Raw genomic sequence first — 15,158 nt, forward strand, 5'->3', positions numbered from 1 at the left:
TTCAGTGGTTTGCTGCTGGCATTCGCCTCTGTATTTGCTGTATTCTGGCTGTGTCTCTCGGGAGCGATCTACATCCGGCTCCTGTCGGCCTGCACTTCTTTGCTTCATCTATCTTGTCTAATTGGATGGCTGTATATGTGTGGGCCACATGTGGGGCAGGCTCTGAATGGGTGTTCCTTCTGTGTCTGTTTTAATCTTTGCCTCTCTATTCCCTGCCACGGGTATTCTTATTCCCCTTTTAAAGAAGGAGTGAAGCATTCACATTTTGATCATCCGTCTTGAGTTTCACTTGTTCTAGGCATCTAGGGTAATTCAAGCATTTGGGCTAATAGCCACTTATCAATGAGTGCATACCATGTTTGTTTTTCTGTGATTGGGTTACCTCACTTAGGATGATATTTTCCAGTTCCAACCATTTGCCTACGAATTTCATAAAGTCATTGTTTTTGATAGCTGAGTAATATTCCATTGTGTAGATGTACCACATTTTCTGTATCCACTCCTCTGTTGAAGGGCATCTGGGTTCTTTCCAGCTTCTGGCTATTATAAATAAGGCTGCGATGAACATAGTGGAGCACGTGTCTTTTTTATATGTTGGGGCATCTTTTGGGTATATGCCCAAGAGAGGTATAGCTGGATCCTCAGGCAGTTCAATGTTCAATTTTCTGAGGAACCTCCAGACTGATTTCCAGAATGGTTGTACCAGTCTGCAATCCCACCAACAATGGCGGAGTGTTCCTCTTTCTCCACATCCTCGCCAGCATCTGCTGTCACCTGAGTTTTTGATCTTAGCCATTCTCACTGGTGTGAGGTGAAATCTCAGGGTTGTTTTGATTTGCATTTCCCTTATGACTAAAGATGTTGAACATTTCTTTAGGTGTTTCTCGGCCATTCGGCATTCCTCAGCTGTGAATTCTTTGTTTAGCTCTGAACCCCATTTTTTAATAGGGTTATTTGTCTCCCTGCAGGAACCAAACTTTCAAATATGTGAGCCCCATTCAAACCACCACTGGCCAAATAGCAATAGAAAGAAAAAGAAAACAAAAGAAAACAAAATAGAGGCCATAAAATTGAATGGCAGAAGGAAAAGCATGTCAGATATTCAGTCAGAAGACTGGAAATTGTTTTTTCTCTGGGACTCTCCACCCTGGCTCTGGAGCCAGCTAATGCCTATGGCCTTACCATGTGTGCCTTGTCTGGGTTGGGTTTAGCTTCCTTCCATCCCTTCCTTAGAGGCAATCTTGGTCTTACCAGTGGTCCACAGCCCTCCTCCAGTGAATGTATCATCTCCCTGGCCCCTGTCGTTACAACTTCAGCTCCTTCACAGGGGACAGTGGGAACCTCTGAGGTTCGGAGGGAGCTACCAAGAGCTGGACCAGGAAACCAGGCCCACCCCAGACATGCGAAGTCTTATCTTAAGGTAGCCTGAGGGTGCCCTATATTCATGAACTCACATGGTCTATATGGCCTGGGAATTTGTAGAAAATCTTCAGACTATCTCAAAAATGAAGAAGAAATATTTACCTACAAAAATAAATAAAATCAACTAATTGTGTTTGCATAGCCTACTTGGGTCATTTCACTTTTAAGTTTAGACATAAAAACCTTAAAATAGTAGCAAAGTCAGAGTCAAAACATGGTACTTACTGTGGCCTTTTCAGATGGCCAGTGATTTAAAACGTCTCATAAAGTTTATTTTACTAATACTTAGAGGAAAAATACCAAGTATAATCCAGTCAAAATGGAGGTTATACAGCGGCACTAGAGCTTATCTGTGTGATTATGAGAATGCCCAGGAAATTCTGCAACGGAACAGTGGCCAGGAACTTGCCTTACTAGTTACCGACATTTATTTAAAGCTGTAATATAAAAAGAGATATGGTACTATTGCCAAACAGATCAACTGATCTGAATTGAAAATCTCAAAATAGACCACAGGGCTCACAGTCATTAAATGGTAAAGCCAGGTGTGATGCTACCTGTAATTCTAACACTTGGGAAGGGGAGGCAGGAGGATCCCTTTGAGTTCAAGGCCAGCCTGGGCTATATAGGAAGAGACCCTCAGCAATAAGGTATCAATGCAATATTTGAAATCAGTGAGGAAAAGGGATCACTTTAAAACTGCTTCAGCATCGTTAAAACATAATCAATTCTTTTTGTCAAAATCTATATGGATTAAAAATAAAAGTGGTAACATGAAAAAGACTTAGAAATAAAATTCTGTACAGTAACCATTCATAGCCATGGAGGTTGAGGTATGGGTGAAAGGCCTCATTTATTTACCTTCCTTGACTGTCCCAGAATTTGAAATTACAAAGCCAAATAGAAAACCTACTACTTGCCCACTTGCCAGCACCAGCAATAAATAAATGAATAAAATAAAATAAAATAAAATAAAATAAAATAAAACATACAACCAAATGGAATTGTTTGTACCCAGCTTGGCAGATAGAGGCCCGGTGTTGGGAGTGTGTAAGGGCTTGTGATTTTGAACTACAAAGGCACCCTATTGAACTGATAACAAACGCTAAGCAACTTGACACGTTTCATGTTCCATGATGACCAAATCCTGTTCTAGGCTGTTAGAGGGCAAATGCACATATTTGTGTGCACGTATGTCAAGAGAGGCTCACACTACTTCAGACTTTCTGTGAGAGCAGAGAAAGTGTAAAGGAGAAAGGAAGAGGAAAGAGGGTATGAGGGAAAAATCAGGGAGGGAGCAGGGAAGAGAAGAGATGGGAAAAGATGGGGAAGAGACAGGGCAAGGAGACAGGAGGAGGGAGGGAGGGAGTGAGGAAGAGAGAGGGAGAGGAAGGGAGAGGAAGGGAGAGAGGGAGGGAGGAAGGAAGAGAGGGAGGGAGAGAGGGATGGGGAGGGAGGGAGGGAGGAAGAGAGAGAGGGAGAGGAAGGGAGAGGAAGGGAGAGAGGGAGGAGGGAGGAAGAGAGGGAGGAAGGAAGAGAGGATGGGGAGGAAGGGAGGAAGGAAGAGAGGGAGGGAGGGAGAGAAGGAGGGAGAGAGAGAGGAAGAGAGGGATGGGGAGGGAGGGAAAGGAAGGGAGAGGGAGGGAGAAAGGGAGAGAGGGAGGGAGGGAGGAAGAGAGGGAGGGAAAGGAAGGGAGAGGGAGGGAGGAAGGGAGAGAGGGAGGGAGGAAGAGAGGGAGGGAGGGAGAGAGGGATGGGGAGGGAGGGAGGGAGGAAGGAAGAGAGGGAGGGAGGGAGGAGGGAGAGAGGGATGGGGAGGGAGGGAGGAAGGAAGAGAGGGAGGGAGGGAGGGAGGAGGGAGAGAGGGATGGGGAGGGAGGGAGGAAGAAGGGAGGGAGGAAGGGAGAGAGGGAGGGAGGGAGGGAGGAAGGAAGGGAGAAAGAAAAATAAGGGAGGGAGGGAGAAAGGAAAAGAAGTGAGGGAGGGAGGAAGTTGGGAGGGAGGGAGGGAGAAAGGAAAAGAAGGGAGGGAGAGAGGATATAGATCCAATAGGTTCAGGAGTGCTCAGAATGACCGCCATAAGAGATGGCAACAGTAAAGAGAATGGGCACAGGTGGCAGCTGGCCAGTGGCTGGTAGATGTGTATGGGGTTAGGCTCACAGTACTAAATGCACAAATATTATTTAATGAAAACATATATGGAAATTCACAGATACATATTCATATAGACACCTGGCCTTCTCAGGCCTCACACTGGTTATCTCTGAGTCAATGAGTTAGAGTTGACTTGTCCCAGATCTGTATACTCATTTTCTCTTTTACAGTGACCATACTTCAGTTTTTAGGGGATCTCTAGGCTTGACCCCATTAGTCAGCTCTGTGAACATCTGTATTCTGTTGTGGCTTCTCTCTTCTTGTTCTCATGTTACCACCACAGCACTCCTTGACATGGGTAACACATCACCTCAACTTTGTCCTTTAATGTTCTCAAGTTCATCCAGTCACCCCAAAGAAAATCTGAGCATCCATTTTGGAGTCTGGATGGGGGCCTTGTGATTTGCCTTCCCCTTGGGCTCAGGGCCAAGCTGAGAGCTCCTGTGCCCAGGAGATGGACTGGGCATGTATCCTTCTCCTCAGAGGATTTAAAAGTCAGGCACTGTGTGCAGAGGGGTCTGAGGCGGGGTTGGCTAAGGCAGCTGGAGAACGGAGGAGGCTGGAGGCAACCAGGGGACCACACACAGTAGCGGTGGAAGGCAGCCTTGGGGTAGGCGGGAGCAAGCACAGGCTCATCCCCATTGTTCTCTGGGTGATCTGTCTGTTAACCTGCACTTTTTGTCTCCGTATCACATGGACAGGTACTGACATTCCCTCGGACCAGCCCTGCTGTCGTGGTCTCTATGACTTTGAGCCAGAAAACGAAGGAGAATTGGGATTTAAAGAAGGGGACATCATTACATTAACCAATCAGATAGATGAAAACTGGTATGAAGGAATGCTCCGTGGGGAATCCGGCTTCTTCCCTATTAATTACGTGGAAGTCATTGTGCCTTTACCTCGGTAAATGTGTCTTTTGGACCTGACTTCAGAACTGAAATGAATTGGCACCAGTGTTCTCTCAGTGTGGTGTTCTGTGACATCCTCGCTCTCTGGCCCACTTAATCACTTTTGTATGTGTGTTTTCTTTATAATGTATTTTGTATCAATTTAATTTGTATAACTGATTTCTTTGTCCTAACTCATAAAAATAGTTTTCTTCTTGTTCTAAAAAGTCATTGCTTAAATGTATTTGCTTCCTGTTGCTAAGAAAAGTAAATTGCGCCCATTCGAATGTCCTGGGTAGTCCTTAGCTGCAGTGGGAACGCGCCCTTTGCGGCTATGAAAGCTAAAGATTTTGTTTCTTGACATTATTGACGGCATTTGGTCTTTTCCTGTTTTAAGCTTACCTGTGAACAGCCCAATAAACATGGCACACTGTGTTCATAAAAGACTGGTTATTTTTAATGTCAAGTTGCTTTTTTAAGCTTGGACTTCAGGGCAAATCCTTGGCTGGCCTGGGGTCCCAGGTGGGGTCCTTAGCTGACGGCTGCAGATCAATGTCAGCAGGTGGGGTATGGCCCTTTTTTAGCTACTGATTTAAACATGGGACATCGCCTTCTCTGCCCAAGATCAGAAGCTCCCTGCCTACCGGCAAGTTCATTAAACAGCCCAGCCCCAGCCTTGTTGTCGTATGTAGGCAGGTAGGATTTCAGTCAGTCCCACTGAGGATGCTGAAGGCTGTGTCCGATAACCTAGGTTTATAGAACTAGCCCTGGCCTTACCTCCAGGATGACCTTGTCGCATGTCGTGGCTCAGGGGAGTCCAGTAGCAGCTCTGCCCCACAAAGAAGAGGCCGTTGTTGCTCGCTTCGGCACAGAAGCGGGGTCAGGAAGGGCTTGTCCAGGATCGACAACCAAGTAGTGGCAGGAACAAGAGTTTGAACTCTGATAGTGTGACAGACGCTGGCTTACAGTGTTCACCAGTCACTGGGACCTGCCCTGTTGTAACAAAAGCTCAGAGGCTAGATAGGTCATCTGAAAAGGTGTTAAGTCTGGTTTCCTAGACTTCAGAGTGTGTGTGTGTGTGTGTGTGTGTGTGTGTGTGTGTGTGTGTGTGTGTGTGAAATCGTAATTCTTAATGTTTACTGGATGTTATGTGCCAGGTGCTGCTCTAAGCACCGTCCATGAAAACCTCACAGACCATCCTGGGGGTGAGCCGATGCCCATTTGTGGTTTGCTGTTAGTATGCAGGTGAGGCAAGCACAAGATAAGGCAAGAGCCCGTGATAGGGCAGTGAAAAAGGAAGGCCGGCTAAGAATTTAGAGACAGAGTACGGAGAGAGAAGGAAGGAAGATGGAGGAAGAGAAGGACGACCCAGATCTGTGTGGTTTTAAATAGCCACAGGTAGCTATGAATAGCATATATGGGATGGATTATTACAGGACAATTTGTCCAATCTAAGTGGGCAGCTTATATCAATATCAATTGACCCTGAATTCTTTGTTTGGGCGTTTTGTGGGTTGAGAATTTACTGGTATAAATCTGACTGATAAGTTACAAGCCTCTGGAGTTTTGATTTTACGGAGCTACAGAGATTTGTGACAGGTAACTGTGAGATGGGCAGTTGCTACATGGGGCTAGCCATGGAGGCTGCATGGTGGACAGGGCCAGAGAGTCGCCGGCGCTCGCATGGGCTGGTGCATCCTTTTTTGTTATTTCACGCAACACCTGTTCTTCAGACACTAGGATGCTGCCACAGAAATGCCAAGTCACTTTCCCAGTCACAGCGAAATGTCAGAACTAGAATGTTACTGTATAGTCTTCTCCCGTGCCCACAGTTGTCACCCTCCTAGAATAGCTCTTTTCCCCGTGTAAATTCACAAACAAGCCTGTATTTACACCCGCCTTTTGTCTTTCATTTGCCGTATTAGACACTTATCAACGAGAAACCCAGGACTCCTGATGCTTATAATTTGCTCTGATAACTTGTCTAGGGGAAATATGCAGTAGTTGAAGTTAATTGACAGCTACAGATTAACTTGTAACAATAACAGAAACATCCAGCAATTTGCATCAGCTCACTTTAGAGCAATTAGAAACAGGATGTGGTTCGCTGCCGGGCAGCTGCTGAGGAGAGGGTATAGCGACCATGTCCTGCTCAGATTGTGCCACTTGGTGTCTTCCATGGGCTTGTGGCCTCAGCTGTTTTGCAGTGCAGGGTCCCATTTCCACATGATGTCTGTGGAGAAGGCTGGCAGATAACATTTGACTCCTGGCACAGGCTTGACACCAACTACTTCTAACCGGCTGTTGGAGGAAACATTTCTCTGTGAGTTCCTGCTCCAAGGCACTCAAAGTTTTTGGAAATTCGCTGCCTTCCTGGTTTGTTTCCTACTATAGCAAACACCATGAGGAAAAGCAACTTGGGGAGGGAAGGGTTTATTTTCTCTTACAGTCATGGTAGTCCATCATGGAGGGAAGTCAAGGCAGGAACTCCAGGCAGGAACCTGTGGCAGGAACTGAAGCAGAGGTCTGGAGGAGTGCTGCTTACTGGCCGCTCAGCCTATTGCATTGTGTAACCAAAGACCATCAACCCCATGGGATTGGCTAGAGTGGGCCCTAAATTGGCCCTCAAATATCAGCCACTAATCAGCAAACTCTCACGAAGCTTGCCTGTGGGTTACCTGATGGGCGTTTTCTCAGCTGAGGTTCCCTCTTTCCAATGGCCCTAGCTTGTGTCGAGTTGATAGAACAACCATGGAGCACACCTCCCAGCCTGCATTCAGTTCTCTTTTTCACATTAAGAAAGTCACGCAAAGTTTCTTTACTTGGACAAAGTATCCATGACCTTTCAGATGCCAGAACAATTTTTGTTTCAAATAGCTTTATTTTTCTAATTTTAAAGGTAATACAGATATATAACAGAAAAATTCAGGATGTCTGTAAAGTTGTAAAGGAAAGTGGAAATCACCTTGCAGTCCACAACCCCAAAAGAATTACTGTTGTGACATTTTCCCCTTCCCATCTTGCCTGTGCACACTTTTGTATTCATAGGTGAACATAAATGGGGGGTATATTGTGGTTTCAGCTTTACATGCTAATTACAGACCTAAGCCCTCGAACTACCTATTTAGTATTTGTTGTGTGGGTGCATAAGTTATAACCAGGTTTCTGCTCCTCCACATTTCTAGTTTGCTGGCCAATTAGTGTGATACATATTTTAAAGTTATTTTACCTAGAAATCGGCAGAAAGACAAGCAAATTGAACTTGGGTTTCTGTAACCTTGATGCATTAGTTAATCTCATTAAAGCACCTCACTTCCCAAAGGTTGCGTGCCCCTGCTGTTGGTTGCATTTTCTACTGTTTGCTATGAGCACTGTATCAGTTCACATTATTGCCAAGAGTTATGGCTTCCTCCTCAGCTCTCACCACTTGTTAGCCTTGTCCCTGATGACGTGAGGTGACACTCACCTCTCCTTACTGCAGGGGACCCAGACTAGATGTCTGAGACCAAGCACTCAGTAATACACACACACACACACACACACACACACACACGGGAGAAGGACAGAGAGACAGAGAGACAGAGACAGAGACAGACAGAGAGACAGAGACAGAGATACATGCACAGAAAAAGACACACATACACATACACACAGAGACAGACAGAGATACACATATGGAGAGAGAGTTGGGGACAGATACTCAGACACATGAGAGAGATGGAGATAGAACAGGGAGACAGACACACACATGCAGAAAGACACAGATACACATACACACATAGAAACAGAGACAGATGCACACACAGACACAGATACACAGACTCTGCCCCTGCATGTGTACACACGCGTGGATACCTTTCCATTGTAACCATCTTCCATGCTGTAACCCTCGCTTCTGGAGTCTGTGGTGGTAAAACCAACACAGGGTCCGTCTTTGTCTTCACAGCTTCCAAGATTTTTTTTTCTAAGGATTTTTATCAAACTTAGCATATGATTATTTTATCTATGAGACCTTCATAATTTTTGCTTAAATGAAACACCTTACAGCTTTCCCTTGGCGTATCCAAGCTGCCCTCATAACCTCCCCTGTGCTGACGAGGAGGCCATACTCAGTGGAGTAAGTATTGCTTATACCGCAGCCGTGGACGTGGCAGCAGGCACTCCGCTAAGGGACTGCTGGGCAGGTGCACAGTGAGGGGACACCGGACAGCAAGACAGTCCATGTCCTGGGCACGCTGGAGCAAGGCCGCGCAGGAAGACCAGTCCATCCCTCAGAGCAGTCTGTAAGTTACAGCAAGGGATCGATCATTGATGGGAATTTCCATGTGGTATTTTCAGATTGCAGTTGCCCATTAGAAACCATGGAGAGCAAAGGATTAGCAAGAGCACTGCATCTTCCCGGGCTTCGAGCTGCAGTTTCCTGAGTAGTGAGATTGGCCTCCTTTCTTTTTATCTGCTGGCCATTCTCTGGGCTCCTTGCTCAAAATTAGGTTATTTCATTTTACTTTATTTTTTTGCCATTCATTTGCAAGAATTCCTTATATACTTTAGGTATTAACTCCTCGCCAGATCTGTTTTGCAAATATATCACTGCAATCTAAATACTGAGTTTCCCTTTGCTGTGCAGAAGACTTTCACTTGATGTTCTTCTGTATGGTTCTAACGGTCTATGGTAGTCATGCTTTCAGTTTTGAAGAAATGCAAGTTCATTAAATATCTAGCAAGTATCAGAGAGAGAGAGAGAGAGAGAGAGAGAGAGAGAGAGAGAGAGAGAGAGAGCAGACAGCAAAATATCATCAAACCAGGAGCTTGTGACCCCCACAGAGTTGACTGGTGTGGCCTGACAGAGAGCAAAGAATGGCAACACCATTAAATGAGAGGCTCACAAACATCCAGCAGATGTTGGCAGGAGAAGCTGGTTGAGCTTTCCCTCCACGGTGTTTCTGGGTTCTCATTCCAGCTGTCGGCACCTCCACACCTTGAGATAAGCAACAGCAACGACTGTTGGAAATGGCTGACTGACTGTTCTCACAGACAGTGTTCAGCACCCGTAGCTGCTTGCTGTTTTTTCCTCTCCGTTAGAGAAGGGGATTAGTAGAAGCATCGGAGGCTCTCTCCACTCCAGGGTCTGTTTTCAATAAACTTAAGCAGCACGTGACAATTTACCAATACGATTTAGAGGTAATCCTGCTACCTTGGCTTTTGTAACCTGTGTTTTTGGTGCTCGATCAAGAATGTATTATGTCTTCTTTTAAGAGTTTCAATATTTCTAGTCTTACAATTTGATGTTTGTCCATGTAAAGTAAGATGCTACCACTGGTGAGGCCTTGAATATGTGTGGGCAGATGGGATCTAGCTGGAGATGTGTGTGCAGACAGCTGCAAAGTGAGAGCGGAAGCATGCTGTAGCCGTCCTTGTGTAGGGATCAGCCTTGGTGCAGGAGGAGGTGGGGGTGGTGGGCCTGCTGCGGTTACATGTCAGGAGCTGTGCTTCCTGGGTCAAACACTGCAGAGGAAGTGACTAGATGGGGAGTGGCCGTATGGGAATGATAGTTTAAGAACCTAGAGAATTCCAAGGCTACTAGAATGTGACTGTAGGCTGGGAAGACTGGCAGGGTTGGCTCAGACAGTGCTAGTGGGGAGGAACAGAGAAGACTGACAGACAAAATACACAGAGATGTTCAAGGCTTTGGACTGTGTTGCAAGATTGGGACAACCGTGGCTGCAATGGTCTGTGTGGCTGACTGTGCCAAGACCAGCCCCAGCCACTTCCTGGAGAGGAGCAAGGGGACTGTGAAGGCTGATTGGCCGGATCTTTTGATTGGAGCAACAGCAACACATGACACATCACATTCATTTGCATATGTTGTCGAGCACGTATCCGGTGAGGAGATACTGGACAGCGAGATAATCCGTGTCCTGGGCGTGACCGGGCAGAAGACATCCTTACATCTCAGTTATGAAATCCTTCAAGCATGGCATGCAGTCCATTTAATGTGCTCCAGTTCTGAGAGCGGACAGTGGCTGGTAATTGGTTCCTAGAGTGCCTGCATCTGGCTTTAGCACCAAGGCGATACACGAGTTAAAGCACATTGCAAGTATTTCCTAGCCTTCGGTTTTTGGGGAAGATATAGATAAATAAAATAAATATTAATATTAACTCTTTTTGTCTTGTGAAGTGATTTGGCCCTAGGTTTTCCTTTTTTGGGATTTTCTTTAACTTTAACTTTTTATTAATTCTTTGTGAATTTCACATCATCAGCACAATCCCACTCATCTCTCTGTCCCTCCATATCTGACCTCTGCCCTTGCAACCTTCCTGCAGAAGAAAACACAGTTTCATTGTGGATTCTGTAGTGCATGACGGTGTCTCACACAGTGTACACGTTCGTCTACACATCTTTACTCACAAATGTTCGTTGCAATGAGTCCTAGTTCTGATTTGAGGCCTCCGGCTTCTGTTGAACTATCAACAGAAGGGTAGTTCTGGATCCTCATGGGCTCTCCTGGGATAGCCTGTTGTTGTAAGGTGTCATGAAGATCCTCCAGCTTTGAATCTCTAGGACCGGCTCCTTCACATGCTCCACCAGTTCATAAACAGGGTGCATGTTGGGGTGGGGCAGCTCAAAGCCCTGGATCTGGGCCTGCGTGGTAGCTGAACTGGTCAGCCTGCCCGTTCTCTTGCAGCCGCACCAGCAGGGCAAACTCTTTTGCTCTGGCTAGCGCATCTAACACTGCATCTGGCGAGGGGCAGGCCAGCCCTTCTGCTCTGCTGGCTCAGCCATGCCTTTGCCACCAGGTCCAGCTCTACTGTGCTTCCTGGGTGAGGTGCAGGACCCACTCTCCCAAGTCTGCAGCTGGTGGGGGATGGGTAATTCCTCTCCTGCTATGGAATCTTCCAGACCAGCTCTCCCACAATGCCTAGGTGAAGGGTGGGGCCAGGTCTGCACAGCACCCAGACAGCAACGTGGCCTCAGGCAGCAGAAATGCTAGCCTAGCTTTTGGTTGTAACAGGCTCAAACTGCTGCAAGGCCATGCACCTCGATGGCAGCATGGGCCCGGACCTCACCATGGCCTCAGGTCTCCAGTTCTGTATCTCTTCATTGTGCAACACTTTCTGTTCCTCTTTCTCTTCTGTCTCTCCACCACTTACTGGCTCAGGGTGGCTGGGGTTGTCTCAGGAGTGCCATGCCCCGCCCATGTCCTATGGCACTGGGCAGGGGCCTTCCTTTTTTTTTTTCATTTTTTTATTAGATATATTTCTTAATTTCAAATGTTATTCTCCTTCCCAGTTTCCTATCCATAAGCCCCCATCCCCTCCTCTCACCCTCCCCCATATGGGTGTTCCCCCATACATCTCCCTTACTACCCCCCTCCCCATATTCCCCTGCACTGGGGTCCAATGTTGGCAGGACCAAGGGCTTTGGCAGAGGCCATCTTAGGCATGGTCTGCCCACCCGGGCCTGCATTTGCTTTGGGACTGAGTTTGATTATTGGTTATTGACGTTTAGATTTTTCTCTTGAAGGTTCAGTCTTGGTAGGCATACTTAGGAGTATTTCTAGAACTTTAATTCATTTTCTGTACAGTTAATTGGTTAAGTATTCATGGTAGTCTCTTGACCTTTTGCATTTCCCTGGTGCCAATTGCATTATGTCCCTTTTTGTTTGTCATTCGATTTCTGCCCTTTTCTTTAAATCTAGTTATTTTTTCATATTAAACCAAAACATAAAACACAAGTTCTTGTTTTTTTCCCATAGTTTCATTAAAAACATTATTGCAGTCCATTAAAGTTGATGTAATTTTGAGTATATTCATTAAAAGTCTGCGCACTTTTACACTTCTCCCTCATTGATTTCCATGTTCTTAATGTATATGTAGCCTCCAACAAGTTCTTCTCTCAATAACTATTTTAATTCTTTTTCTAGAATTCGAGATAGTTTACACAGTGTTTTGAATTTGACTAAGCAGTTGCTGCTACCCATGTGTCTTAACCACTCATATGTGTTAATGTTTTATGTCCATGCTGTTAGTATTTCTTACAGGGCACATCTATTAACAGCAAGCTCCCTCAGCTTTGGCTTTGGAAAGTATGTCTTCTCCATTTCTGAAGGACTGTTTTTGCCATCTGGGTAGTTGTGTCCTGAATGACTGACCTATTCTCTCCTGGCTTATCTAGTTTCTGCCAGTGATCTTATAGAGATTCCTTGGCACACGAGGGGCTTTGTAAACACTTGTAAAACTGACTTTGGAATGGTGAACTTTGTCATACCCTTATGAATTCTCTCACGTGGGACTTGTTCTGACATTATCTCCCTAAGCTTGAGTCAGCCTTTTGCACATGCACATTGGTTTATGTTCTGGTGCTCCCTGTATCCCGTTGCCCCCTCATTCTTGGACTTCTGATTGGATAATTGTAAATGCTTCTGCTTTTGCTCAGCCTCACTTTGGCTAGGTCTGCTACTGAAGGCATCCACTGAAATGCTTACTTCAGAGTTTTAGACTTCACTTGCAAGCCTTTCTTCCACTTTCCACTTTATTGGACACGCCACTTCGTTACGTGCTGTTTCCACCTGTGTACTTTTGTAACGTGCTGGCTAAAGTGATTGTTTTAAATTATTCATAAGGAAAATATTAGACTTCCATTTCCCCCATTCTATCCACTGGTGTCATGTTTTCTTTGATTCTCTGAGTTCTTTGCAGCTCCCAGGGCTGCCTTCACCTTTGAAGAAAAGATCAACAGGTCTTCACTGACTGCCTTCAGCAGAGAAGGCCTTTCCCAGTAAGACCAGTTAGACATTGTGAAATCTCTCAGGCCTTTGCTGCAGAGGCCTCACGTGTTCTCTTTACACGATAAAGACTAGCATTGCATTTTCCCTCTGGCACGTCAGTTCAGACATGGAGTTGATGGACTCCTACCTGTTTCCCCTAGACGGTAGCCTGAGATGGTACACCTTCTAAATCATCAGAGTTGAGGCAAGCACGTAGGATCTGTTGAGATCTTTGTGCTGAGCAGGGAGTGTGTTACAGGCCACAACTGGAATGTACATGGAGCTGTGCACAGGTAGACATACATACCGTGTGGGCAGCATGTATTGGATGATTGGCGGTTCTTAGACACAGAGTCCTACAGGCCCCTGGCAGGGATTCTATGCTTGTTGCTCTGTATCCCTTCCCTTTCTTCACGACCCTGACTGCCATGATGTTTGTGTTAGTTCTATACTGCTGGGACGAATACTCAAGAAAAACAATTCAAAAGAAGGAAATGTTTATTTTGGGTTATCAGTTTAGAGGTCTCTTTCTGTTGTGCTTTCCCCTTCTGTTTATGGGCCTGTGGTTGGGCAGAGTATGTCACAAGAGAAAGATAATATGCTGCCTTCATGTGATTTGGAAAACAGGGAGAGACAGTGTAACTGGAGACATGATTAGACCTTCTAAGGCATGCCTCCCTCAGACTACTTCCTCTAGCTTAGCCCCTCCTCTAGACCATGGAAGGCATGCCTCCATCAGACTACTTTCTCTAGCTTAGCCCCACCTTTTAAAGTTCCCACCTTCCCCATAAATGGCACCATCACCAGGAGACCAAGTCTTCAGCACTTGTGTGTGTGTGTGTGTGTGTGTGTGTGTGTGTGTGTAGGGGGTCATTTCATTACAAGCCATATACTTTATCCACTGTCCTCCTAAAATTCACAATAAACTCATAATACAATGTGTATTTAGTCTACCTCTAGTATTTAGCAGTCCCAAGAAAGAATATAATTAAAGTATATTATATGAAAAATTAAACCCCAAGTCCAGATTTGCACAGCAAACTCTTCATTATTCAGCTTAGTGAAAATTCACAACTTACATACTTGCAGTGAGCAATGGCAAGCTGTCTTGTTTCAAAAGGAAGCTAGTGCTTGCCTAGTGTGTTTAAAGCCCTAGCTTCAATTCTCAGCACCAGAGTTAGATACTTACAGAGTGTGGGAGAGGACTAGACATTGTCTTCAGCAAGGGACCCACGGATGGGACAGGGGGCTCCAAATCTGTTGTCACACAGATGGCCCTGGTTAAACTGAATCATAAAACAAAATAAAGAGACATGAATTGGAGAAAGAGACTTGTAGGGAGGAGGTGGGTAAGGGTGAAGGGGAATCGGGGCTGGTAGTTGCTAAAGTCTCATATAACCATTTTAAAGAACAAGCTTAATAGTTACTTTTTTTAAAAGGAAGAATGGGGCAGAAAAAGGAGGGATAGAACTATAGCAAGCCCAAAATTCAGCAGAGAAAACATTAACTTCTGTAGCTCCGTGCCCAGTAGCAGCCAGGGCACATGAAGCTGATGTGAGACACAGAGGGTTTGAGTAGCCTCACTTGTGCAGCCTCGATGGCTACAGCCCACATGCCATTTTCTTGGGGTGACTGTTGATTTCCCGTGACTTTCCTCAGCATACACCTGATGTTTCTGGCATCTCCAGCATCCTGGGGTCTTACTGCATCCTTGGCTTCCCTTTCACGGTTTCACATACTGCTCTTTTAGGGGCTGGTCAGAAGTAGGCCAATCCTGCTTTGCATTACTTGGCTACAGGCTTACCATTAACATCTGGGTCAAAGTTTCCATAAAACCATAATCCTTTCATTTTGCATGCCCAGAAAACCAAAATACTGAGGTCTGTCACAAGCTAGAGTGCTAGCAAGCTCTCTTGGACCATGGATG

General features: G+C 45.6%; 1 protein-coding gene across 11 annotated transcripts in view; it reads left to right on the forward strand.

Moving 5' to 3' along the window:
• The window catches only part of Sh3gl3 (SH3 domain containing GRB2 like 3, endophilin A3), a 131,154-nt gene extending 126,247 nt beyond the window's left edge, over positions 1-4,907 (forward strand). For all 11 annotated transcript variants that reach the window (NM_031238.3, XM_063275380.1, XM_063275373.1 and 8 more), the window contains one exon: positions 4,278-4,907. In NM_031238.3, coding sequence (NP_112517.1) covers positions 4,278-4,483 — 206 coding nt within the window. In that variant the 3' untranslated portion in view covers positions 4,484-4,907. The remainder of the gene's footprint in view (positions 1-4,277) is intronic.
• The last annotated feature ends 10,251 nt before the right edge of the window (positions 4,908-15,158 follow it).

The sequence above is a fragment of the Rattus norvegicus genome, chromosome 1, assembly GCF_036323735.1.
Source record: "Rattus norvegicus strain BN/NHsdMcwi chromosome 1, GRCr8, whole genome shotgun sequence".
NCBI lineage: Eukaryota > Metazoa > Chordata > Mammalia > Rodentia > Muridae > Rattus > Rattus norvegicus.